This window comes from Ursus arctos, unplaced genomic scaffold (assembly GCF_023065955.2).
Source record: "Ursus arctos isolate Adak ecotype North America unplaced genomic scaffold, UrsArc2.0 scaffold_24, whole genome shotgun sequence".
NCBI lineage: Eukaryota > Metazoa > Chordata > Mammalia > Carnivora > Ursidae > Ursus > Ursus arctos.
The window spans coordinates 598,738-625,539 of NW_026622919.1; the positions used below are offsets into that span (position 1 = coordinate 598,738).

Below are 26,802 nucleotides of genomic sequence, written 5' to 3' on the forward strand. Positions count from 1 at the left end.
TTGGGGGCGGGGGTGGGGTGCGGTTGCCTCTTTGAATCGCACCCTGGTCCGGGGTGGATTTCCCTCCAGTCTCCTCTGACCCGGCGGGTGGTTCTCCGCCCCCAGACCCGACCCGCCCCCTGCCGCCAGGCTCCTCCCCTCCATTCCAAGACCGCCTCCCTCCGCACAGGGCCCGCCCCCGACGCGGCCCCGCCCCTGCGCACGTGACGTTCTCGGCGCTCTCTCACCGCCCTGGCCGGGCCCAGGTGGATGCGCTCGGCGCTCCGCGGCTCCGTGGCTGCGCGCGCACGCACGTCCGTCCCTCGCTTCCGGCGCGGCGGCCTCCGCCGGACAGACGGGACCCCAGCGCCCGGCCTCCCCGGGGGCATGCGGCGCTGAGGAGCGGCGGACCCTTCGCGGCGGCGCCATGAACCTCCTGCCGTGTAACCCCCACGGCAACGGGCTGCTCTATGCAGGCTTCAACCAGGACCACGGTGAGGGCGCCCCTGCGCGCGCCCGGGCTCCGACCCGGCCTCTTCCGGAATCCCCCGACCGGGCGGGCCCTCCCCCGATGCCCCCCGACCGGGCCTGCCCCTCCTCCGACGCCCCGGACCCGGCCTGGTCCCTCCCCCGACGCCCCCTGACCCGGGCAGGCCCTCCCCCGACGGCCCCCGACCGGGCCTGGTTCTTCCTCGGACGCCCCTGACCCGGCCTGACCCCCCCCCCCGCCGACGCCCCCCGACCCGGGCAGGCCCTTCCCCCACGCCCACCGATCCGGCCTGGCCCCTCCCCCGACGTCCCCGGACCCGGCCTGGTTCCTCCCCGGACGCCCCCCAACACCCCCCGACCTGGCTGTTTCCCACCCCCCCCGTCGCCCCCCACCCCAACCGGCTCCTTCCCCCCAAGGCGGCCCTTGACCGTGCCACCCCCAGTTTTGTCCTGGCCTTGCGCCCCGGCGCTCCCGGCGCCGCTCCCACTCCGGGCGGGGGTGTGTGGGCCGAGGTCGGGGCGGGTCCCTCGCGTCCGGACTTTTCTGGAGCTCCGGGGCGACGGCCGCAGCCACTCGGTCGGCCCTCCTCCGCGGGCTCCCACCGGGTTCGACGATAATCGGATTTTTCCCCAGGGGAAGATACTGGGATCTTCTTCGAAACTCCGCTTTTTCTCCTGTACTCGTTTAGAGTCTTCGGCGGATAAGCGCTAGTTGAGTTGAAAAACACTTCAGTTTCTTTTCAGCTGCGTACCCTAGTGACCTAGTTGGGTGTAGGTCCTCGCCCGTTCTGTTGGTTTTAATGAGAAAGTGTCACTGAACTTCCCTAGCGTTTTTTCTTCTTGTTCAGTGAAATCAAAGGACCTCTAAGGACTTGACTGTTGAGTGTGCCGTTGGGGGACATGGCGTTTTATTTTCACGTTTTGGAATCCAGCTGAGGTCCCTGGGTGATTTAAACCGCTGTTGGAGCCAAGTCCACTACGGCCCGCAGGATGCCGGGGAGGAGGGGCGGGGAGGACCGGGGCGCAGAGCTGCCTCCCCTCCCCACTGGGGAGAAAGGGGGTGACAGCTGCTGTTCAGGGACAGCTTTTACATGGTCGCTTTGCAAGTTTTGTTTTTGAAGAGAATGCGAGTAGTGCTGTAGGATCCCGCCTTTATGAAAATAAATCACAGTGGAGTGTTGCCTAGCTGTGGTTGGCACGTGTTTACTTTGTGCTGCGCTGGGAAGGATGGATTAAGCCTGCCCACAGGTGTTGATTGTGGTGTCATAGGGGAGCTGAAACACCGGAGAGATAACAAGGTGGCATGTAGAAAGAGGCATGCCAAGGTAGGTATAGGAGGTTTTCATGTAGTCCGTGGAGGGCAAGTTTCCCTCCAGCCTTTGAGGTCATGGAAGGGTTCTCGGAGGAGGTGGCAGTAAGCCGTGGGGAAGGTTTGGGAGGGGTGTGGGTGCTGTGGGCAGAGCCAGGGAAGGTGGTTTGGTTGGGCCAGACTGCAGGGATTGTGGGAGAACGGATTTATGGGGGGGGGGTATGAGTTTGGGGCCAGATGTTGGACATTGGCAATGACATGCATCGTTGTACCTTGGGGTTTGATTACCAGAGGAGGGTCAGTAGGTTTTTTAATGGGCTTGATAATAATTGAGAGCTCTTTAGAGAATTAACAGTGATATAACAACTCCTTAAGAAATATGTTTCAAGGGGCACCTGGGTGGCTGGTCGTTAAGCATCTGCCTTCAGCCCAGGGCGTGATCCCAGCGTTCTGGGATCGAGCCCCACATCAGGCTCCTCCACTGGGAGCCTGCTTCTTTCTCTCCCACTCCCCCGCTTGTGTTCCCTCTCTCGCTGGCTTTCTCTCTGTCAAATAAATAAATAAAATCTTAAAAAAAAAAAAAAAAGACTATGTTTTCAGGAGTCCCTGGGTGGCTCAGTCACTTAAGTGTCTGCCTTCGACTCAGGTCATGATCCTGCAGTCCTGGGATGGAGCCCTGCATTGGGCTCCCTGCTTGGTGGGGAGTCTGCTTCTGCCTCTGTCCCCCTCCAATAAATAAATAAATGAAATCTTTAAAAAAATAATACGTTTTTAGTGGAAACAGATGGCTAGCTGGTACTAAGGGAGGGGAGTGGTAACTATAAAAACTTATGATACCTTTTGTGTTTACAAAAGCAAACAGCTTAGTGAATTGAAGTCATTTCATGCAAGAGAATTATTCTTAGGATACCTGCCTTGATGCTGAGTGAGGAATCTTTGAACTAAGTTTCAGTATAGTATTTGAGGCTCATAATGATGCTGATTATTTAAGAAACCAGGGAAGATTATAATATTTTTTTTTATTTTTATTTTTTTATTTTTTTATTTTTAAGATTTTATTTATTTATTTGACAGAGAGACAGTCAGCGAGAGAGGGAACACAAGCAGGGGGAGTGGGAGAGGAAGAAGCAGGCTCCCAGCCGAGGAGCCCGATGTGGGACTCGATCCCGGAACGCCGGGATCACGCCCTGAGCCGGAGGCAGACGCTTAACGACTGCGCTACCCAGGCGCCCCCATTATTTTTATAAAGGTTTTATTGAAGATTGTTTTTATTTATTTATTTATTTATTTATTTTTAAAGATTTTATTTATTTGAGAGAGCAAGCACAAGCACAGGGAGTGGCAGGCAGAGGGAGAAGCAGACACCCTGCTGAGCAGGGAGCCCAACTCGGGGCTCGATCCAGGGTCCCAGGATCATGACCTGAGCAGAAGTCAGACACTTAACTGACTGAGCCACCCACGCGCCCCTAGAAATCATTGTTTATTTTTATAATTTTTTTAGTTGAAATATAGTTGAAACATAATGTTACGTTTGTTTCAGATGTACAGGAAATCATTTTTATTTTTTATTTTTTTTATAATTTCTTTTTTTTTTTTTTTTTTTTTTTTAAGATTTTACCCATTTATTTGACAGAGATAGAGACAGCCAGCGAGAGAGGGAACACAAGCAGGGGGAGTGGGAGAGGAAGAAGCAGGCTCCTAGCAGAGAAGCCTGATGTGGGGCTCGATCCCATAACGCCGGGATCACACCCTGAGCCAAAGGCAGACGCCCAACCGCTGTGCCACCCAGGCGCCCCAAGAAATCATTTTTAAAAGGACATTTGCTCGTAATTTTAAATGTTCAGGCTTTTATCTTCTAAACATAATTTATACGATGGTCTTCAAGACTCTTACATTTCTATAATTTAGCTGCCTATTTTTCTTTCTAATCCCTTGGGAAACTCAAATTTTTGAGTATGTGCCCTTTCTCTGTATACTTGTTTATCCTGCCTGGACCAAAGCCTGAGGCCACAGACTGCTGTCCTTGGCCCTCTTCACTGTAGCTCTGGGGAAGGGGGTGGGGGTAGTGGTAGTTTTTGCATGTGGGCGGTACGGGAGTGGTCTGTACAGACACACCTCAGAGAAACTGCAGGTTTGGTTCCAGACCACTGCACTAAAGAGACTGTCACAATAAAGTGAGTCAAATTAATATTTTTATTTTTCAGTGTATATAAAACTTATGTTTACACTGTACTGTACTCTGTTAAGTGTGCAGTGGCATTATGTCTAAAGAAAAATGTGCGCACTTTAATTTTTTTTTTTAAGATTTTATATATTAGAGAGAGAGAGCACAAGCAGGGGAGTGGCAGGCAGAGGGAGAGAGAGAAGCAGGCTCCCGGTTGAGCAGGGAGCCAGACCCGGGGCTTGATCCCAGGACCCTGAGATCATGACCTGAGCGAAAGGCAGATGCCCAACCGACCGAGCCACCCAGGCGCCCCTGCATACTTTAATTAAAAAATACTTCATTGCTAAAAAATGTTAGCCCCCATCTGAGTTTTCAGTGAGTCATAATCACTGATCACAGATCACCGTAACAGAGATACTAATGGAAAAGTTGGAAATCTTGCTAGAATTACCAGCATGTGACACAGAGACACGAGCAAATGCTGTGGAAGGGCGATGCTGACAGACTTGCTGGAGGCAGGGCTGCCACGAACCTTTGAGTGGACGGACCACAGGGTCTGTGAAGCAACGTGGAACAAGGTGTGCCTGTGTATAGGAGAAAGCCCCCCGGCGAGTCCAGTGCCCCGTTGCCGCCCCACCAATTAACCCAGGGCCCTGTGGGGTCCCCGGCTGTTGGGCTGGGGCTTCCTCTGTGGGAAAAAATTGTGTGAACGTGGCAAGGATGATGCCTAGCCTCCTTGGGGAGTGGTTGCCGACCTCTGGTGTTTGTAGCGCCTTTCCTTCTCTCCCCTGAAGTATGCTGTACTCACAGAAAAGTGCTGCGCCCTGAGTGCTCAGCTGGCTGAGTCTTCCCGCCTGAACATACCTGGCCGTCCTGTGCCCCTTCCAGTCACTGCCCCGGGCCAGGCTGACCTCCGGCAGTGTAGATGAGTTTTGCCCGTCTCTGTCCTTTATTTTTGCTCCTGGCTTTTTTATTCAACATTACGCGTTTGTGAGACATTTTCCATATTGCTGAGTATTTTGTAGATCTTTCTCATTGATGCATAGTGGTTTTTTGTGTGACTATGTCACAGTTAATTCAGTTTACCATTGGTGGAGCATTTGGGTGGGTTCTCAGTTTGTGGCTATTAGAATGTCTTGGTGCTGCTGTGAACATTCTCATGCACGCCTCTGGTGAACATACGTCATTTCCGTAAGGCCTGTGCAGCTAGGAGTAGAGTGGGCAGCTGTAGTCAGTCGTGCTAACAGCGCTCCAGAGTGGTGGTACCGGTTTGCCGTCCGCCAGTAGGTTGAGAGTTCCCATGTCGCCAGACCCGCTTTATACTTGGCATTTTCCACCATCTTGGTTGTTTCGGTGGATGTTAATTTGACCATTAACAACCTGGTGTGTGACTGTGACGTGTTTCAAGGTTAGGCTTGTTTACAGGTGGAGGAGGTCATGGGAGACCTCAGGCCACTTTCTGGAAAGCCATACTGCAGCAGCCCTTTCCCCCCATGCCCTAGTCTGCTCTGTCCACACTTGCTGGGATTGCTCGCTCGCAGCTGTCCTCCAGGAGGCATGGACTTTCTTGTTGCCTCTCCACATCTTGGTGTCTGACACACAGCACTCGAGAGGTGTGTTGGGAATAGCGAGGCCAGTGGTGAGTGTTAGCAAGAGGCAGGTGTCGGGGGAAATGTGCAGTGGCAGAATGGCTTGTGGAGGTAGCTGGTGAACCCCTCTCGTGGAATTAAGTGTGCAGGCAGAGCTGGTCTTCAGGAATGCCAGAGAAAGTCCCTGCAGGAGGAAGTTGGTGCGACTCTAAGGGCTCTTTTTCACGTTAGATGACTGAAAACGTTGTGCCAGATTATGCACATCATTTAGTAGCAGCCTTGAGGAGGGTAGCTGTGGCGTGAGCAGACCATGCCCGTGTGGTCGGAGCATCTGTAAGAGTTCTTAGGAAGGGCTGCTTTCTCCAGACCCCTTGTTTTTGCTGTTTCAGGCCCTGGGGCCCTTAGCTGAGATCCCACTGTGATGACTAATGTCTCTCTCTCTCTCACACTTTAGGATGCTTTGCCTGTGGGATGGAAAACGGATTCCGAGTCTATAACACCGATCCGCTAAAAGAAAAAGAGAAACAAGGTAAGAGTAGTTGACATTTTATAGTTTCTCCCTTTTTCCAGACTTCAAAGAATCTGCATTTTATCTCACAGTTGTGGGGGGCAGGGTGCTGGTTTTGAGAAGTAAGTAGGAAGTTCATGGCCCTCTACCGGCCTAGACGGGGTACAGAGGTGAGCCAGTGGGCGTGGCCCGGCTATGATTTCTCCGTGGATGTGGACTTTGAAGCATCATGTGTCTTTGCCGTGTCTTCAGTTCTCGCTAGCTGCCACAGGAGAAACAGGTGCTTGGTGCAGCCCATTCTCTCTCTTGCTGCTGAGTGTGAAGTTGTAGAGAACTCAAGGGACAGGTTTAATTCAGTATATGGGACTCTTGACTCTTGGTAAATGACCACTTAGAAAATACTATCTGTAGCAATAAATTGTAGTTGCTTCTGTTTACGTATTTCGGTGTCTTAAGTTATGTTTTCGGGAAATACAAGTTTTCAAAAGCTTCCCAAGTGGAATCTGGGCTTTTGCTGGCAATAATAAAATAATGGTGATCCTTTTGCCATTTGACAGGAAAAAATGGTAAATTTCACAGGTAGAATTTTTTCAATTTATTTTTCCCCCAAGGTATTTTTCTTAAGCTTTTGGTGTGTCCTGCTTTCTTTACTTGCTGGGAGAATCAGGCACTGCCAACAGATGAACAAATCTCAGATAAATCATAGAAAATGAGAAACATCCTTTTTCTTCCTGCAGTTGTGGTTTTGGTTTTTATTCAGTGCCTAAGTTACACTTTCTGATGCTTGGAGCTGCTGCTTATCTGTAAGAGGAAGTTCCTGCTCCTGGTGCCCCACTAAACAGCCCCCTCCTGTTGCCACAAGTAAGAACCCAGCACAGGGACTAGCAGAAATCTTTTCGATAATGGAAGCCCTTTGTTGAGCGTGGTGTTTGTACAATAGCCCTGGTGTATAAAACAGTAAGTGGTGCTTTACATCTAGGAGTTGACTTTGTAAATTGAGGTGTGTAACTTGCACTTATTAGAGACAGACTGTAGCCGGTAGTTAAGTGCTTAGGTTCTTGGCCCACATGGTTTGGGTGGAATCTGTCTCTGCCCCTTACCAGGCTGCTGTGTGACCTTGGGCAAGTTCCTCACCTTCTCTTGGCCTCACTTTCTGTGTGTAAAAGGAAGGTGATAACTGTCTGTCTTGATTATCGTGAAGATCAGTGAATTAGAATGCTTAAAACGCATGGATCAGTGCCTGGCACACATACTAAGAGCTGTGTGCCCTGGTGCCTTCCTACTCTCCCAGTCCAGCAGCGGTGTGCTCTTGGACTGTGTGTCTGTGAGCGCTCCGTGTCATGACGGGAGTCTCCTATTAGTCTTCTGAGCATCTGACTTTTATTTATTTTTTGGTTGCTTAGTGAATTAAGACAACTCTGCTTTATATGGATAAGTAGTGACAAAATACTTTGAAACAATTTGATTTGCAAATACTTTTTATTTAAAGTGACCTAGAAATTTAGGAGTTACAGGCTTAGTTTCGAATTGAATCATTAGCAATATATTGACAACTATTTCCTAATTAATGAAATGTTTATAACAAATTCAGGATTTCTTTTAAAAATACGTTAGTGTGCTTTAGTGGCTCAGTCGGTTGAAGTCTGCCTTTGGCTCAGGTCATGATCCCAAGGTCCTGGGATCAAGTCCCACGGTGGGCTCCTTGCTCAGCGGGTAGTCTGCTCCTCCCTCCCTCCCTCTCTTTCTCTCTCTCTCTCTCTCTCATAAATAAATAATCTAAAAAGAAATACATTAGACAAGAAGCATTTACAAGTCTTAAGTTCCAGAAGGGTTTGCCATTGTCGCGTTGAAGGCAAGTATCATTTCCTCTTGCTGCTCAGCTGAACTGTGTCTGGGGCAGTCTGTCCCTAAGCTTAGCTTGGAGTGAATTTGAAAAGGATCACGATGGGGCCTTGCTGTGCTTTTTGATGGTGTATTTTAAGCAATCCGCCCTGTGCACTTGTAGAGTGGTCTGCTGTTATATTTCTGGCAACTTACAACTTGACAGAAAACAGGCTGGATCTCATTCCTGTTTTATCTTGGTGGTTTGCTTTTCTAAATGAGGAGGAAGGAAGTGTGCCTGCATTTCAGTGGTCACCCTCTGATCTGGGCTGTCGGCCCTGTTATCTCCAGTGTGACTGTGGCACTGAGTAGGTGGGGTTGGCCACGAGCTGCCTCTCCCAGGTGTGCTCCCTGCCAGCAGGGACTGGGAGCCGTTGGAGGCAGCTTTCTCCCAACTCCCGCCCAGGCGTTGACGGTCCTGTGTCTTAATCACACCTGAAGTAGGTTTGCAGCTCTGCTCCACTCTAAGAAAGCCGTGGGGCCCCAGGGAGGACTGCCGGGAATGGTGGCCTGTCTGGTGTTCACAGTGATGCTGTGGGGTGCAAGCGTAGGACTCAGATTCATATCTGAGTGTATGCTAGGAAGAATGTTCAAGAATGATACATTTGGATAAAATATGATACCCAGTGATTATAGAAACATAAGGAATACTCATAAAAAGTTAATTTCACTTTTCATTTAGAAACACAACTCTCCCATGGTGCAGAGGTGATTAGAACTTGTATAGCTCATGCTCAGTGAGCTCGCACAGCCGGCAAGGCAGGCAGAGGGGTTTAGAGGCATTCCCCTGTCTTCCGTGTCACCCATGTCACCCATGTTTCCCTTCACATGGCCAGTGCTCACACATGTGACATTGGCAGCCATATGTGGGGAAGTAGAGAGGACACAGAGGCCTAGAAAGAGCAGTACATGACTGAGGTGGAACGCAGGTGAGGGCTGCGTGTTCCCGACCCCAACTCTCAGGGCGGTGGTCGGGCGCCTCCAGTGTCTCGTGCTGCACTGGGGCTGGGGATTCAGTCGTGAATAAGACCGGGTCCTTGGTGTGACACACCAAGTATCTAGAAATAAGGGGTGACCTGTTGTGCACAATTCCTGACGTTACCCAGTGCAGCAGCCTGCCTGACATGATGGTGTGTTAGGGGCCTTAATCCTCATTTTGTCTAGTGGGCTTCATGCTCATGTACTCACCCCAGGATGTCCGAGATGAAGGGACTAGAGAGAAATGTGAGGTGGAGGGGAGTGAGCAGATTGTCATGAGGGGTGATGGTGCCACGTTAGTATGTAGCTTTGGCTTGGCTGTGGAGAAGCAGACCATTTCATGGCCTGTTTCATGATCTTAATGGTATAGTTGAAGTTGGTAGAATCTTTTCGTAGGGTAATTTGGCAAAATGTGTTCATTTTATACAGACACACATACTGTTTGATTCATCAATTATACCTAAAGGATTTTATCTGAAAGGAAAAACGAGGAGAAAGACCCCAGATGCTTGTATAAATACATTGCTCTTGACCGTGAACAACCAGGAATTAGGAGCGATCACACACACACACCACTCCCCCTACCCTGCAGTCGAGAATCCATATGTGACCTTTATTTTTATTTTTTTATTTTTTATTTTTTGAGATTTTATCTATTCAAAAGAGTGAGTGAGTCAGAAGGAGCATGAGCAGGGGAGAGTCAGAGAAGGAGAGGGAGAAGCAGGCTCCCCTCGGAGCAGGGAGCCTGATGCGGGTCTCAATCCCAGGACCCTGGGATCATGACCTGAGCCAAAGACAGATGCTTCACTGAACCACCCAGGAACCCCCATGTATGCCTTTGGACTCCCCAGCAACTTAACTGCTAGTAGCATACTGTTGACCAGAAGCTTTATTGATAACAGTTAACGTATTTTGTACATCACATGTATCCATATACTGTATTCTTACAATAAAGTAAGCTCAAGAAAAGAAAATACATCAACAATATCAGACTGTATTTATTGAAAGTAAGTCTGCATATAAGTGGACCTGTGCAGTTGAATCCCATGTCGCTCAAGGGTCAAATGGGTAGTCCTTTCCAGAATTTCTACGAGGCCTTGAATTTGACTTTTCTCACAGAGCCAGCTGATGAACTTTGGAATCCTCTTGAATGGCCGCTGATCTTCTGTTAACGTCTAACTTTCAGAGGTTTTGCTTCCTTACTTGCCCTTTGCTGTGCCCTCTCTGGGCCAGGAGCTCTGGTCGTTGCCGACCAGAGTGTGGGGCTGGTGAGAACAGGGTGGGCTGGTCCTGCTCTGCAACAGAAACCATCCAGAGTGGGGTTCACTTCCCCGAGCCCCGAACTTCCCACCGGCTTCCCATGCCTTCCCTGAGTGAGCACCGTAGTCTTCCTTTTGTCGTGGAGGACGTCTGAAAATCTGCTGACGTGTTGCTCTTCATGTAATTCACCAAGCATTTTGAACCTTTCAGGCCAGTGGAAGAGGTGTTTAAAGTGATAAACTCGGGGCGCCTGGGTGGCGCAGTCGTTAGGCAGACGTTAAGCGTCTGCCTTCGGCTCGAGGCGTGGTCCTGGCGTTCTGGGATGGAGCCCCACATCAGGCTCCTCCACTGGGAGCCTGCTTCTTCCTCTCCCACTCCCCCTGCTTGTGTTCCCTCTCTCGCTGGCTGGTTCTCTGTCAAATAAATAAATAAAATCTTTAAAAATAAATAAAGTGGTAAACTCTGCTTTTACATTAAAGCATTCAGCATGGTTTCTTACAGCTTAGAGATTTTGCTATCCCTTAAAATATGAGGTAGGTATTTCATACATTTTGGTATTTTGGCTTCTTAGGGTGCTGGTTGCTCAGCCTTTGCACCTGGAAACACAGCTCATGAGCACGAGCTGCCGAGGGAGGCCCAAAGCCCACGGCTCTTTCTCTTTGCCAGCCAGCCAGCAGTCTCATTGCTGAGGGTCAGCAGGTACAAATGCTGATGAAAGTCAAATGCTGAGTGTTACCTTGCCCTTTTTTTCTCTATTTAAATTGCAAAATATACATACTAACTTTTTTCAATATCATTTCAGAATTTCTGGAAGGAGGAGTTGGCCACGTTGAAATGTTATTTCGCTGCAACTATTTAGCACTGGTTGGTGGTGGGAAAAAGCCGAAATACCCCCCCAACAAAGGTAAAGTGATGGTGGGCTTGATGGTCGTGCCTCCCGTGTTGTAACGTCTGGAACTTTGTAGAGAGTTTTGGTGTTCGCGGCTCCATCTGCTCTTCCTGTAGCCCCGTGGAGTATGAGGGACCAGTCGCTAACAAGAGGCATCCAGAGAGAAAGTGTCGTCTCTGCTGTTCCCAGGAGGAAGAGTGTGTGGCAAGGTTCAGTTGTTCCCGTGGACATAAAGCACGTGCTCTTCAATTAACTTTGGTTAAAAAGGGGGCATGGCATGCCCCTGGACCCCATTTTGTTCTGAGTATTCAGCTGTGAGTTGTTATCGTAAATGTTATAAGTTAATTTTAAAGTGAGGTATAGGAAGGTTATTTTTCCTGCAAAGAGCCACTGACTCACAGAAGCATCAGTTGCCACATAGACAAAAAGCCACGTTGGCTCTGGGTTTAAGAGTAACTGGTCTTGGTCTGTGTGTCTCAGTCTCTGCGTGCTCAGGAAGATTGTGGTGTAAAACGTCTGGCTTTTAAAATAAGGGAGAAACGAAAATTTTAGCAGCCGCAGTTGTGTGCTTTGTACCTGTGAACCCAGGTATCTGCTGGGGGGAGAGAAAGAAAGCAGGGTAGAAACCAGAAGAGGCGGCAGGTGGATTTCGAAGGTGGGTGAGGAGAGATCCAGGGGGCCTTGAATACCAGGTGAGGGTGTGATCGGGAAAGCAGTCCTGTCCTAGCTCAGGAATGTTCTAGTCTAGAAGCAGTGCGTGAGACTGAAGATGGCAGAGATGGGAGCCTTTATTCATAGGGAGGGCTAGGCAGAGAGAAGTAAGTGGGATTATCCGAATCAAGTGCTACTGAGCCTGGGTGTCCGCGAGGACTGTGGGGTTGGAACCACTGGTGATAGGTTCCTGAGTGGGTGGGGAGGAGGTGGATAGCTCTCTTTCCAGGTTGGGCAGGAAGGGAAGGTTCCAGAAGGTGCCTTTGGGTGTGAGGATGAGCTGGAGGTCTGCTTGAGACCATGTGGCAGGGAGTAGCCCAGGCCTGACATGGGAGCAAAGAAAGAGGGGAGTCAGCTAAGCACAGAAAGGTGCAGAGTCCTGGGTGATCCTTGGCAGGCTCTGGGGCCCCGGCTTGCAGCTCTCAGAGCAGCCAGCTCTCAGAGGTGGACAGTGTGAGTGGGGTTGGTGGGGTTGGGGAGCAAAGAACCACCCGCAGCGGTGTGCATGGACCCCTCCAGCTTGTCATGACCAGGGCCGAAGGGCAGAAAGCCTGGGTTGTTGTCTGTGTCATTGCCACCAGAGCCTGGGTGAACAGAACCTGTGGCTTGGGAGTTCTGAAAGAGGCCATCCAGAAGTGACATAGAGGCCACTGTACTTGGGGTACAAGGATGGGGCACTGGCGGGGGCGCTCAGTTGGGCATCCGACTCTTAATCTCAGAGTTGTGGCTTCGAGCCCTGTGCTGGGCTCCATGCTGGGCATGGAGCCTACTTAGAATTCCTTTCCCTGGGCTGCTTGGGGGCAGGTACAAGTCCTGCTGCTGACTCAGGTCTTTGTCTTGGAGCCTGTTACTGCTGACCCTGGTGAGAAGAGTCTGGAGCCGGGCCCCTCCTGTGGCACTGTGGTTTTTTCAGTGATGTCAAAATTACTGCTTGAAGTTACTCTTAATATTTTAACAGTTATAAATAGATATATGGTGTCAAAATGGGAAGAAGCTAGTGTCTTTGGTTTGTGAAAAACAGTAAAATGGGACTAGAGGGGACTGGTCATCACAGTGCAATGAGGTAAGTTCCAGCCGAGACTGCACAGTGTTGTTCAGGCAGAGCCGAAAGGCCTTTTCTTAGGAGCTAAGAAGACAAAAGAAGAATTCCAGAATTAGTGAAGGTACCTTTTGCTGTCAGGAACTGTATTAAAAGACATGCCAAATCCTGGGTATACATGTAGAATTTCTAGCACACCAGGACGGTGGCTTGCAGCCCGCGGGAGCCGAAGGTCACCCCAGGTCCGTGGGGTTTTCTCACTGTCTGGGGTATTGTGTCTGGTCACTTCCGTTTTGTGAGTGAGAATTCGAGCTGCTGGCTCTGGGGCTCCGTCAGGCTGTTTTCAGAGATTTCTGAAAATAGAGTTCACTCAGATTTGTGACACCCTTGACGTGGCTCATCTTTGGGGTTTCGTCTGGATTGGGCCAGTTTACATTTGTTTTGAATTGCAGACTTTTTAGGGTTAGGTTGCAGAGCGAAAGAAAGTTTATTTTTGAGCTGCTTTGTACGTTCAAGAGTGTCGTACGTGTCCTTTGCCCGGAAGGTTATTTCAGTGAGGTGGCCTGAGGTTCTGTCCCACTTACTAACGTGCTGTGCTCCAGTGCCTGCGAGGGGAGCCCACTTCGGGGATTTGGGAATGAAGAGATTTATCAGACAAAGACGGCATTTTAAAAGAGTAACAACAGAAGTCTCTGCTTCATTTTTGAATGGTTATAAATTTTAATCTCTTCAGTAGTAAATAAAGTTTGGTCGTTCTCTTAGGTGTTGTTATCTCTTGATTTGGATTTGAGGTCACTGAGTCCATTATGGCAAAACTTAGCCCTGAATCCTACCTCCAGGATTCGTGGTCATGGTGTCAGGACCTTTAGGGGAGACATTGCCCACACCCTTGGTCACCTGGCCCACGACCTGTTGAGGAAGCTTGTTTTCCCTCACCTCACACTCTTCCTACACAGCTTTGTAAGAGAAAGCTGCAGGAGATAGAAAATGTCTGGATACCACACTCCCCCACGCCCCTTCCCCAGCTCAGTGCTGCTCGCCGTCCTCATCTTCGAAGGTTATCTGTAAATTGTCTGAGCCCTTGGGATGCAGACTACTAACGCTTCATAACGTACTGCAGTGTGAGCAGCAGAGCAAGACCAAAGAAGAGCAAGAACAGTACGGCTGGGGTTGCGAGAAATCCCCAGCCCTGGTTCTTTAATCCATTAAAACCAAAGCCTCTGTTGGCTTGACCCAGGTGTGTGTCTCGCACTTCAGCAGGAACTGTCGTGACGCTGGCTTTGGGCTCGAGCGGGTGGAACCAAGGGCAGTGGGGTGGGGAGAAGTTTGCCTGGAAACTATGCAGGGTTGGCAGAAAGGAGGCGTGTGTGTGTGCTCACGTGGGCGGGGGGGAGGTGATGTAGGCCTGGCTGGGGTACTGGAAGGGAAGAGCGGGGAGGGACGGGTGAGCACTCCACTCTCGGAGACAGCAGTGCAAGTGGTGGGCTGCCCCGTCCCTCGGGTCTGAGACTGGGCAGTGGGAGAGCAACAACTCCACCTGGTCAGAGATTCATGAGGTCAGGACCCTTCTGCGAGGCCCCACAGCCTGTGTATTGGTGTGCTCATAAGTTCTCTCTGAAATTTCAGTGATGATCTGGGATGACCTCAAAAAGAAGACTGTTATTGAAATAGAATTTTCTACAGAAGTCAAAGCAGTCAAGCTGCGGCGAGATCGGTAGGTTTGCTATTGAAGTTTTAAAAGTGGGAATAGTCGCTTTTTCTGAAGATGGCTGAAATACTTTGATATTGAAGGAAGAAGCGTGTTTGGGAAAATCATGTTTCAAATGTGATGATTGTAATTTATGACCCAGAGGACATGGGATTCTCTGTGTTGCTGCGAAGAAGGGGTGAGTTTTCTGGGTGTCTGTGGGTCATTTAGAAGCAGTCTGTCAGCGGATGTGCCTGGCAGCAACCCCTGGTGGTTCTCAGTCCTTCAGAGGACGGTCCCTATCCAACAGGTTCCCGCTGAGGACACGAGGGGTGAGCTGTGAGCTGTCCTACTCTCAGTCCAGCTTTGCCACGCGCTGCCTCAGTAAATGTTACCAGTTGGAAGATAAAGGAAGCTTTGGAGACTGCTTCATGAGAAGGTGGCATTCCTGTCACCTGTTGAAAGCAGGCTTCTCTCAGCCGTTGCCATCATGGTGTTTAGGAGAACACAGAAGTTTTTACTAGTACGTTGAGCAACATAGAGTTTCATTAATTTTGATTTTAATTTGGTGTGATTTACATCTTATGGTCAGCTGTGGGAGGGGCAGGGATGCTGAATGTGAATAGGGGACTGTCACAACTGCGTTCTTAGGTTTGTGACTTCCAGGAATGTTGATTGTAGGGCCCCTAATAATGCGTATCCTGGAGCCAAATCCACGGACCTTCCAGTTTCCAGCATTTCTAAATTATCCAGACATACCTTAAAGTGTATAATGAAATAATTTCTGCTCCATATACTCCGCTTGGTTCTTAACTGTAGATGAAATATTTGATGAAAATGTCCTTAAGCCTCAGGAAGTTCTGTTAGCCTGTACCCAGGTGTGCAGGAGAGAGGCGCTTGTCCATCGGTGCCTGCCACACCCCCCGGGGCTCACGGGTGACCTCCAGAGACCTCGCCTGCATGGGGCTCTGATTCAAGAATGATCGTTCTGTCTGTGCTGTTGGACTGTTTCTAAGTTTCAAAACGATAAGAACAAAAATCACAAAATGCTTGAGTTCCACTTTTGGAAATAGGAATTCTGATTGTGTTTCTTTCTTTCCAGAATTGTGGTTGTTTTGGACTCAATGATTAAGGTGTTTACCTTCACACATAATCCCCATCAGTTGCATGTCTTTGAAACCTGCTATAATCCTAAAGGTAAGAAATGCAGAGGAATAATGGTGGAAATTGGCTCTTTCACGTTCCATCCAGGTGGGGACCTGTGTTGCGTGCCCTGTCCTGTGGCGGGTTTCTGTCTGAGTGGCACTGCTGTGGTTGGACAGGTCCTGAGACTCATTGGGGGCACTCTGACGGAGACAGGCTTCTCTTTCTTCCTCCTGTGCCCTTTTCCCTTGGTGCCTTCCACCTACTCCTGGGCAAGCTTTCTGGGCCACGTGCCCATGCCAGCACCTGGCCTGCCAGGCAGTGGCTGAGACCTCCCCTCCCACCCCGTCAGGGGGCGGAATGAGGGAAGCTTCCCCCTGTCATTGTCAGCCCTTCAGGAGCTCCTTGGGTGACCTTGGAATTGCGTGTTTTCACTGAGTTCTGAGGGGTTTCCTTCCCTTTTTCTTCTGGAGTGAGGATTGCATGTGGCTTTGTCCCTCATTATAGCATCTTAATTTTAAAATTTTCAGTGTTTTTCTTCTAGCTTTATTGAGCTGTCATATACATAAAACTCACTCATTTTAACTATGTCATTCGGTAATATTTAGTCATTGTAAACAGTTTGTAACTACCAGCATAGTGGAGAAGAGTTCCAGGTGGCCCCCTTCCCCACCTGGCCTTCAAGTTTTGCCTTTTCAGTTATGTTTGGGGTCTTTCTCGTAATATTTCTTCGGTTCCTCCATGTGTTATGTATACATTGTTCTTTTCCGCGTGTGTATTGCGAAGTAATATTGCACAGTATGGATATACCGAACTGTCCACTGCAGTGTTTGGACTGTTAGGGACAGAAGTTGCTGCGAATGTTCACAGACACGTCTTTGCCTGGAGGAATTGTTTTATTTCTCTTGGGTGAATGCTGAAGAGCACATTTGCTGGATCATATTGTGATGATGTGTCCATGTGTGTAAAATACTCATGTTTTCTAAAATGGCGGTGTCTTCTCACACGCCCATCCGTGATCTGGGAGACCTGGATGACAGCAGATCCCTGCCCAAGCACTTGGTGGTGTCACTGTTTTGATTGTGGGGCATTGCCGTGGCCGTGGCAACAGTGTGTCCCTGTGGTTTCGTTTGCATTTCTCTGAGCATCTTGTCCTGTGTTGTTGGCATTCAGACATCTCTTACGAGGTGTGTTCACACCCTTTCCTGCTTTAACATTGTTTATCTTTTCCCCGAGTTGCGAGGGTTCCTTGTGTGTTCTAGATAGTGCCTTTCGTCTGTCACTTTTGCAGATATTTTCAGTTGGTCTGTGGTGTTTTGCAGAACGAAGATTTTATGTGTTCTAGAAGCTTTAGCTCTTAAGTTAGGTCTTTAATGTATTTTTTGTGTGTATGGCATGGGACAAAGGCCCAGATTGGTATTTTTTTAATGAATATCCAGTTTCTAGTATCATTTGTTAAGAAGACTATTTTTTTCTGCATTGAATTATTTTGGCTTTCTTTCTTTTTAATCGAGTAAGTGTAAGATTTTTCTGGACTCTTTGTTCTCTTCCAGTGATCTGTCCTTATGTCGGTACCATACTGCTGTGGTATCTAGAGCTTTAAAATAATTCTTAAAATTAGGTAGTGTAAGTTCTCTCATGTTCTTATTTTACAAAACATTTTTGGCTATTCTAAGACCTTGCCTTTCCTTGTAACGTCTAGTGTCCGCTTGTCTGTCTCAGAAAGCCTGCAGAGACTCTGACCGCACTGACCCTGCAGGCAGAGGACATGGTAGCCGTGACCACAGTAGGTCAGATCAGATCAGCTCTCCATCTGTCAGAAATTTGGTTTTCTTCCACATTGTCTTATAGTCTTACATAGGCACTGTTAAATTTATTCCTAAGTATTTTGCATTTTTATGCAATTATTAATGGAGTTTTTATATTTCACAATTTTGTATTCCAAGTGGCTGGTGTCACGGAAGATGGATACTTGACAAAGTGTATTTAAGAATAAGTTCAGGGGCGCCTGGGTGGCGCAGTCGTTAAGCGTCTGTCTTCCGCTCAGGGCATGATCCCGGCATTGTGGGATCGAGCCCCACATCAGGCTCCTCTGATGGGAGCCTGCTTCTTCCTCTCCCACTCCCCCTGCTTGTGTTCCCTCTCTCGCTGGCTGTCTCTCTCTGTCAAATAAATAAATAAAATCTTTAAAAAAAAAAAATAATAATAAGTTCAGATGTTTCCAATTATGAGGCAGTCTCACAGGAGTTACCTTTGTTTGGCCCTCTAACGCCTTTAACAATGAAAAAAATCTTGTGATTCTGATATAAATGAAAACCCTTGGGGGCACCTGGGTGGCTCAGTTAGTTAAGCATCTAAGTTTTCAGCTCAGGTCATGATCTCATGGTCGTGGGATCGAGCCCCACGTTGGGCTCCAGGCTCAGCGGGGAGTCTGCTTGAGATTCTCCCTCTCCCTGTGCCCTGCCCCCCTGCCCTGTGCCATCTCTCTCTCTCTCTAAGATAAATAAATAAAATCTTAAAAAAAAGAAAAAATGAAAACACATGAGTAAGTCTCATTTTTTTTCTTGTGAGCTAGAGGACAGAGACAGGTTTTGTTTGGGTAACGCAGAGGCTTTAGACAGTCCTCAGTGCTTGATGGGTTCTCTCCATCTCCGGTCAGGCCTCTGCGTCCTGTGCCCCAACAGTAACAACTCCCTCTTGGCCTTCCCGGGCACGCACACGGGCCACGTGCAGCTCGTGGACCTGGCCAGCACCGAGAAGCCGCCCGTGGACATTCCAGCCCACGAGGGCGTCCTGAGCTGCATTGCTCTCAACCTGCAGGGAACAAGAATTGCGACGGCGTCTGAGAAAGTAAGTGCGTGTCCCTCCTTTCGCAGAGCTCTGCGCCTGCCCCGGCCGCCCTTGCCTTCCCAAGGACTTACCGTGCGGGCCCCATGGAAGACTGGCCCTTCCCTGTGGGTTCTGACTCCTCACGGGTTCTTGGCCACCTTCCCTTGGGAATCAGTCGTCATTGACATAGACTGTTGAAAAGTTAATTTACTTGGTGAAGCGGCATCTTTTTGGCAGCAGAATCACTGTTCTTTTTTCTAACTGGCTACGGGAGTTACAGCAAAGATGTCATTTCTCTAGACAGAGAACAGACTGCGGGTTCTCTCAGGCACCTGCCGGGGCAGTAGATGAGGGGTTAGTGGAGGGCTGGCGCCCAGGGGTCTGGCTTCTACCAGTGCTGTTGGGCTGAAGAGCCACCAACTTATTCTCGGGTGCAACGGAGGGAAGAGTCGAGTTTTAGATGATGTGGGGGAGTTGGGAAGGGGTTTATGGGCTAATGGGTTGAGTATAATATTCATTTCAAAAAACTAAAAAGTTGTGAATGATAATAAAACACTTCACTGTTTTTCAAAGGGGACCCTTATAAGAATATTTGATACTTCATCAGGGCATTTAATCCAGGAGCTACGAAGAGGATCTCAAGCAGCCAATATTTATTGGTAAGAAACCCCCACCCCCACCCCCGGTGTCCCCCGAGAGGCTGTTGCTTTGGGTTGACTGCATTGAAACAGGGCCCGTGTGATTGAGGGAGAATCAGGGCCCCTACCCGCTATTAGGGAGTCAGGTGTGAGCTAGTTTTGTTACGACTAACTCTAAATCGTTGTTGTGGGACTGCATGGAGAAGTTAAGGAGAATGTAATCACCATCGACCCTGCTGGTTTTGTGTCTTCTGCCCGGTGCCTCCGGCTGATTTGTCTGTGGTAGACCTTGGTAGCTCATCTGTAATCAGGTCTGCAGCCGGCCGGGGTGGACCCCTGTGCGGGCGGGGTTTCCTTCTTTGCGGGTGTGGCCTTTGCAGGTGCTGAGCGGCATTTGGGTCTGTGTGATGAACATGTAATTAACGGATGCACTTCGTGACTATGCCCGTGGAGCCCTGTGGGGTTCTCCTCTCTGTCTGCTCTCGGGGCCCCTCCAGCCAGAGTGGGGGCCTGCCCGGCCCTGGCGATGCCCAGCTCCAAAGGGCAGCCTGCACCTCCAGGGGCCAGGGGCATTGGAGGGGAGGAGTTTATCACCCGAGTGGCCTGTAGGGGTGGCCTCAGGGCCCCCAGAGCTTTGGGGTGGGTCCACAGGAAGCTCCTTCCCCTCCCTGGCACCCAGCCTTATCAGTGTACCCAGGGAGGGGCCCTGCCTGCTGTGGCACGTGGGGTCGTTCCGCAGTGTGGACCCTCTGGTTCCATGGAGAGCACTGCAGGCTGCTTAGTGGAGGGCGGCGGCGCTTAAAATTGCTGTGTTGAATTTGAGAAGGCCAGGGTTCGAGGCACCAGCCCACATGGCGGCGTGGCGCTACGGCTGGGGGCAGGCTCCTCGGCGTCCACATGACACCAGAGCTCCATCTGATTTCTCTGCAGCATTAACTTCAATCCGGACGCTTCCCTCATCTGCGTGTCCAGTGACCACGGCACAGTGCACATTTTTGCTGCCGAAGATCCAAAAAGGAATAAACAGTCCAGGTGGGTTTCCCGGCCCCTCGCTCAGGCACATTCGGTGTGAAGTCACAGCCGCTCATTTGATTCTGTGACCGAGCACGCTGACCCTCGAGCCGCACAGTTGTGACGTCCACGGGCCGCAGCACGTGGGGGGGTAGTGCCGTGAGTGTGTTTTCTCTTCCTCAGGGTTTTCTTTTCTCTAGCTTTCTTGTAAGAATTCGGGGTGTGTGTACATACGATGTACAGAATAGGTGTGAATCGACCATTTGTTATTGGTCAGCAGTAGGCCATGCGTTAGATTTTTGGGGAGTCAGCAGTTACACGCAGAACTTTGACTGCAGGGGTTGGTGTCCCTTACCCGCTCATGGCTCAGGGGTCCGCAGTATCTGATGCAGAAACAGGCGTTGTTTCCGGCCTCGTCTTCCTCGCCTTCAGCTCCTTAGAGTCTGGTTACGGTCCAGTCACCGTTCCTGTGATTTAGGACTCGGACCTGGACCCCAGTGCCTGGCCTCATGTTTGCCGTGTTTAGCAGATTAATTTAGTCACAGTAGAAACCTGTGCCCCTTCTGGGGTTACCATAAAGCCATTTTTAAGTGCTTTGTCTTTTTCATGTGAGAAGTAAAATTAAAAGGGAAAATAGAATTTGAAGTATCTGGGCTCAGGCCATATGAAAGAGAGCCCTGTTTTTTCACCTTTGTTATGGAGACCTAACTGCCTTTTCTCTCCCCCTTGCCCTCCTAGTCTGGCCTCAGCCAGTTTCCTTCCAAAGTACTTCAGTTCCAAGTGGAGTTTTTCCAAGTTTCAGGTTCCCTCAGGCTCTCCGTGCATCTGTGCCTTTGGAACAGAGCCAAATGCCGTCATTGGTAAGTGGTCCTTGCACTGGCTGCCCCGTGCTCGCTCTCCTGGGGGCCCCGGGGGTCCCACTCGGCGTCTGCACAGCCGTGTGGGGTGATGTCAGCCCCCTGCCCTCCAGGGTTTCCCAGGAAGTTGTGGAGGCAAGTCATTTGGTGTTCAAACTGATGACCAGACAGGGTTTTTCCCCTCCACACGGAGGAACACATGCACCACCCCGGAATAGTCGGGGCGCCTGGCCACGCGTGTGCTCAGTCAGGAATGAGGGGTCCCTTGTCACCTGCAGTCACTCTGGGTTGCTGCCCAGAGCAAGGCCATTTACAGTTTGGCTCAGGGAGGTCTGCTTGCTGTTAACGTTGAGGGGACAAACACGTGAGTGAAACGGTCTCCTTCTGTCTCAGCGATTTGTGCAGACGGCAGCTACTACAAATTCCTATTCAACCCCAAGGGGGAGTGCATCCGGGACGTCTACGCGCAGTTTCTAGAGATGACCGATGACAAGCTGTGACTCCACCGGGAGTGCAACCAGCACCCACGGCCGGCCACCCCTGAAGCGCTGAGTGTGCCCTTCAGACTCCTGGGGCTGGTGCCCGTGCCCTTGGGCCTCGTGGGTCAGCGGCTGGAGGACTGCCTGGGGACCTTGGTCCTGAAGCCATTCTGTGGTTGTCTGTTTTCCTGAGCAGGGCTTCCCGTTTCCAGTATTAAAGAACGAATCCTCACCAAGGCAGTGTAGACACTCAAGTGGCTCCTAGCTGCCTGGGCCCGACCGCTGGCCCGCTACCTTTAGTTCAGCTGTGACGCTCGCTTCTGTGCTTCCACCGCGCCGCCCACCTGCGCCCCCCGTGCACCTGGGGGCTCTGTACACACGTAGGGACTGGGTTGACAAAAGGATGGACAAGTTGAAAAACAACAGATTCCGTCATTTTTGCTGAGTCTGTAATGGGGAAATGAACAAGCGTGTCAGTGTTAGTTCTTACATCCCAACCAGATTTTTAAACAGAACAATAATACCAGCAGCTTGCCTTAGAAAAGGAGAAAGGAATTCCTTCTCCCCTCTGAACGTGAAGCAAAGAGAGACAGCCGTGTTAGCACAGGGTGGGGTCTCCCTGCGAGCCGGCGTCCTGGTCTTTTCCGTGCCTGTCGTGAGCTGTGGTGCGGCCGTCCCCGTCTGTTTGTTGGAGCTGTTGGCATTGAGGCTGAGGCCGGGCGCCCGCGGCGAGCAGAGCGTTTCGTGTGCCCGGCGGTCCTCCTGAGTTTCCTGTTGTGTGTAGGGGGCAGAGTAACACGTAGACTTTCAGAATCAGTCCCTGAGGAAAGCGTCACTTAACTGAGAAGATGTGGAGGGAAAGGTCGGGCATCGCAGCAGCACAGGTCTGACGTCTGTGGGCAGGAGTGGGCGGCCTCAGCCTGCCGCGTCCCCGTCGTTCGTAAGAGTAGCTTTCACTAGCGTTCTGAGAAGGAAAGGCACATGATAACATTTTCTAACGTTTGGTGACTAAAACAGGTTATGGGCTCTATATTACTGTTAGTACTCTCAGAGGTATGTATTTAATTTTCTTAAATTCCCTTTAAAGAAACCTAATTTTATGGTTTTGATTTCAGGTTGCAAACATTGAAAGTCTGCGGCAGCAGCTCTCCGTTCTGCCAGTTCTTTTACTGTCATGTAATCAGCTAACTTTGTATGTGGATTTCAGTGTAAAGTATGCATGTTACTTTTGTGTGTATTTAATCATGAAATTTAATTTTGCACTTATTTGTAATGTTTCTTTTAAATAAAAGTGACTAATTTTGTTGTACTCTGTATCCGTCAAGGGAAAAGAATTGTACGTTACAAAACCAGACCCTCGTTTCAGAATCTGCCAGACTCTGGGCTGCAGTTCTGTCTGCTGCCCGTGCGGGCGGCAGCCCCGTGTTGGCACCCCGCCTGCGAGCAGGGGTGAAGAGTGGTATGTTTGTTAGCGGTGTGTGCTGTCTGTTGGGCAAGCTGAGCCCGCTGTCGCGGTGGCAAACAGGACTCCCTCTGGGGGAGGCGCCTGTGTCCTGTCTGGTGCCTGGTCAGGTGACTCAGCTAACACGTGAGCCCTAACCGCGCACGGAGGCCTAGGAGGGATCCTTCACATTCGTACGGTTACAGTTCAGGTTTCCCCCAAATACAGCTCCTCTGGTGTATCCAGCTGTACGTTAAACTAGGAACAAAGTTGTGTAACGAAAGCACAGCTGTTGCCACAGTGCACGGAGACTGCGGAGATGCGGCACCCCGAACACCCAGGAATGTTCCGACACACCCTGTTAGAGGCCAGTGTGAGAGTGTGGTCCCGGCTCCGCCACGCCGGGTGCGACCTTGCCTCCTCCCTCGAATAACAGAATAGGGACATACTGGGCCAGCTGCGAGGGAGCCCTTGCCCAGCGGCTGTGCTTGCAGCTGCCGAGCCTCGCGGTGCTGCGAAGGGCGCCGGTGTGCGCCCTGGAGTTTCCCCTCGGATTGGTGAAGGCCCCACTTGTCATCTGGGACGTGCCCCACGCAGCAAGTCGAGCGCCTGAAGGCTGAGGCAGGCAGACGCCGTGCACCCCCCAGGCCCGTGCTCGTGACCTCGATTCACCCCTCCAGGGAGGTGTGGGGAGGAGCAGTGTCCCCGGCACGGGTGCGCTGTCTGGCGGACCTTCTGAGGGCTCACGTAGAGCAGAGCCAAACCCTGTTCTCCACACTGATAACCGTTGATTCGAAGCTCTGTGTGGAGAGGGGGTTGCTGGAAGCCGGAGCCTCGGCCTCCGTCTCCTCTCTTGGCTGAGTCCTGCTGGCCCGGAGCATGGGCATCAAAGGGACACAGACATACAAGGGCCCCCACTTGGTGGCTGGGTTGGGCACCAGGTGTCGGTGTAAAAAACATCCAGGTACCGCCTGGGATGGCACCGCTCCCTGGGCTGTGCTGTAGGTTCTCGCTCAGACGGGAGGCTTCCTCCAGCCCTTCTCACCTGCCCTTCGTTCCACGCCACGAGGGGGAGCAGAGTTGCCTCAGCGCCCTGCAACCTCCTCACCTTCCAGGTTCGGCCGTCCCGTTAGTCGGGGCGCATCCTTCTCAGAAGCCCTCGGCCCCTCTGGGCCTGCAGGTGATCCCGGAGTACCAGGAGCCCACGCCCCGCTCTGCCACCAGACGTCACCTGTCCTCTGCAGCTCCTGTGACCAAACGTCTCTACCAAGCTTCTGGATGCCGGAGCCGCCGACCTGCCTTCCGTTCTTTCTGTAACAGGCATCGGATCGACGACAACACTTTGGGAACTTGTAGCACGATGTTGATCCTCAAAATGGATCAGAGAATGCTCAGAGTCAAAGCTGACCAAGCCGTGAAGTAGGAAAGAGCAGACGGGAGAGTCGGAGGTCGGCAGCAGAGCCGCCCCGAGCTGCACGTCCGGAGAAGCCACTCCTGGAAAGCCTCTGCCTCCCGGGGTGAGGTGGTTAATTTTCAGCAGTACTGTTCTTCACCTTCTTAAAACTCATGAACATGTCGGGACATACTTCACTTGCCCAAAGATGCTAATTTGTATTTTTTGCTATTATAAACCTTTAGGAAACGGTAATTCTTGTGCACACGTTTGCACACTTGTCAAACACGTCTGCCACCCTCGCTGCTGTGATTGTCGGTGTCTCTGCCCAGCACTGGCCTCCTCACAGCCTCACCGGGACCGGGCTCCGAGCACAGTCGTTGTCATCTTTGGTGGAGGAAAAAGGTCTCCGGTCTTGGCAGGTGGAACATTTTGGAACCTTTGCCGGCCGTCTGCATTTAGCCTGTAGACGGCTTATTCAGGTCTTTCCTTGTTTCTCTGTTGGTCTGTTTTGTCTGTTCTGTTTGTAAGGGCTCTTTCAAGAATTACCCCATGTCCTTTTTTCTACGTGGTGTTTATTTCAGTCTGAAGGTCTCTGCTTGGCTGAGTCTGTATCTTGAATATTTACGGTTTCTGGTACTGGTTCATGATTAAAAGGAGCAGCCCTTTTCGTGGGGCCCCGTCCATGGGCTTTGTTTCCACAGCTCACTCCCTGAAAGTGATTCCCAAGCACGTAAGGAGGCGAGGGTCGGGTCTCCCTGCAGCACACACACTGAGGCTCACACCTCGGGCGACCCTGATCCTGCCGTGCTTCTCCGCAGCCTGGCTGACAGCACAGTCCTCTCGACTCTTTAAAGTGTTCTGGTTTGGAAGAAAAATCACACAGGTGCCCTATTGGAATGCCATTTATCAGTTGATCCGTTGACTTAGAATACTACTTAACGGAGAACAGAGTTCTGGTTTTGTGGCTCTGCCGATCGGAAGCATTTTTTCTTCCAAACGGACTTTAAAGTATCCGGAATAATAGCGTAAAGTAAGAGCATTTTGGTGGAATTACAATGATTCTCAAGTGCTGAGGGACAGAATGTGTCCGGATTTAATCGGGACTTTGTCTCCAGCCCTAACGTGCCAACATCTCATACGGTGGCACCGTGAACGCACTCGCGCTCGTACCTGATTACCCATAAGTGACAGTACACTGGCTTGCGTGGGAAGAAGCCGAGGTTTTCTTGTGTCCTTCCTGTGTTCTGCTTGGTTTCAAAATGCTATTTTACAAAGTTACAACTTGGGAAACGTGTATTTCTACCATGTGGTTTTTATATTTATCGTGCATGGGACCTGTTGAACTTCTTGAATCTGGAAATTTATGGCTTTCATCAAATTTGTGAAAATTTCAGCCCTGTTTCCTCAAATAATTCTGCTATTGTCTCTCCTTTTGGGAATTAGTACACCTCTGTAACCCCTCTTCTGTTGTCCCACTCACTGGCCGTTAGGCCTGTTCATGTATTTTTTAAGTAGTTTTTCCTTGTTTTTTTTTTAATAGGGTAATTCTTATCTATCATTGGCTGTCACTACTAATGACCTATCTGTCACTGTCCATTCTGCTTTAAGGCCTGTAACCGTGTCTTTTTCATTTCAGATGTATTCATCCATTCTAAAATTAGTTTCTGATTCTTAGCAAACCTTATTTGCTCATTGGAGCATTTTTTTACACTCTTATACATATTTATAGTGCAGATGTTGACATCCTTTGTGATTCTAACACGTTCTTCTTGTATTCTGAGTAGGAGTGCCATTGATACGTCTTGCGTGTCCAGCGCTTCTTGGTTGTGTCCTCGGTATCCCAAATGGTCCACTATAGATACCGTGTATTCCGTTATGCTTCTCTGAGAAGACAGATTTTTTTTTCTTGTTTGAAGCATTTAATCATGCTGAAACCATACTGCACGCGCAGTCCCCCATTAGCAGGGGGCAGGGCGGAGGGGAGCGGGGAGCCCCAAGGCACTCACGCGGGTTCACGCCTCTGGGAGTGGGTGTGTGATTTTGTCAGGTGGTCACGTTGTTTATCTTTTATTCTGCTTATGTGAGTCACATTGGTTTCCGATAGTTCGAGTAAGTTTGCAGTCGTGAGATAAACCCCACTCACTTGGTCGAGGATGTTATCCCCGTTATTATTATTCAGTTACTGTTACTACTGAATTCCGCTTGCTCAGAGTTGAAGACTTACTGTGTGTACGAGATACTCGAATGTACCTTGATTTTCGTTAGCTGTCCCTGCCACATTTGGAATCGTGGGCTCCTGGTTAGTAAGTTTGTGGTTTGGTTTTAAAACCATTTGCTTTATGCAGCAGCTACCAAAACAGAAATGGACCCCGGACTCTGGCCAACGCAAAAGTGTGCTCAAGGGGCGGGGCAACAGCTAGTGAGGCGGGATGTTCTCCGAGCTCTGCCCACTCGAAGGCCCGCCATCGCACCAGCCGCCGGCCGCGGCATCTTCACGTGTTCGCCCTGGCCCCAGCTGAAGTTCT

General features: G+C 50.2%; 1 protein-coding gene across 1 annotated transcript; it reads left to right on the top strand.

Annotated features, from left to right (window-relative positions):
* Positions 1-231: 231 nt before the first annotated feature.
* WDR45B (WD repeat domain 45B) lies at positions 232-22,749 on the top strand. The gene is made up of 10 exons (XM_026483809.4): positions 232-473; positions 5,985-6,059; positions 10,960-11,061; positions 14,423-14,510; positions 15,586-15,680; positions 18,286-18,476; positions 19,029-19,114; positions 20,024-20,125; positions 20,843-20,964; positions 21,355-22,749. The coding sequence occupies exons 1-10, from the start codon at positions 407-409 to the stop codon at positions 21,459-21,461; spliced, it is 1,035 nt and encodes a 344-aa protein (XP_026339594.1). The 5' UTR covers positions 232-406; the 3' UTR covers positions 21,462-22,749.
* The last annotated feature ends 4,053 nt before the right edge of the window (positions 22,750-26,802 follow it).

Coding starts and splice junctions, on each gene's coding strand:
- WDR45B (XM_026483809.4), top strand. CDS start 407: ATGAACCTCCTGCCGTGTAACCCCCACGGCAACGGGCTGCTCTATGCA. Junction 11,062..14,422: donor GAAATACCCCCCCAACAAAG/GTAAAGTGATGG, acceptor CTGAAATTTCAG/TGATGATCTGGGATGACCTC. Junction 19,115..20,023: donor CAAGCAGCCAATATTTATTG/GTAAGAAACCCC, acceptor ATTTCTCTGCAG/CATTAACTTCAATCCGGACG.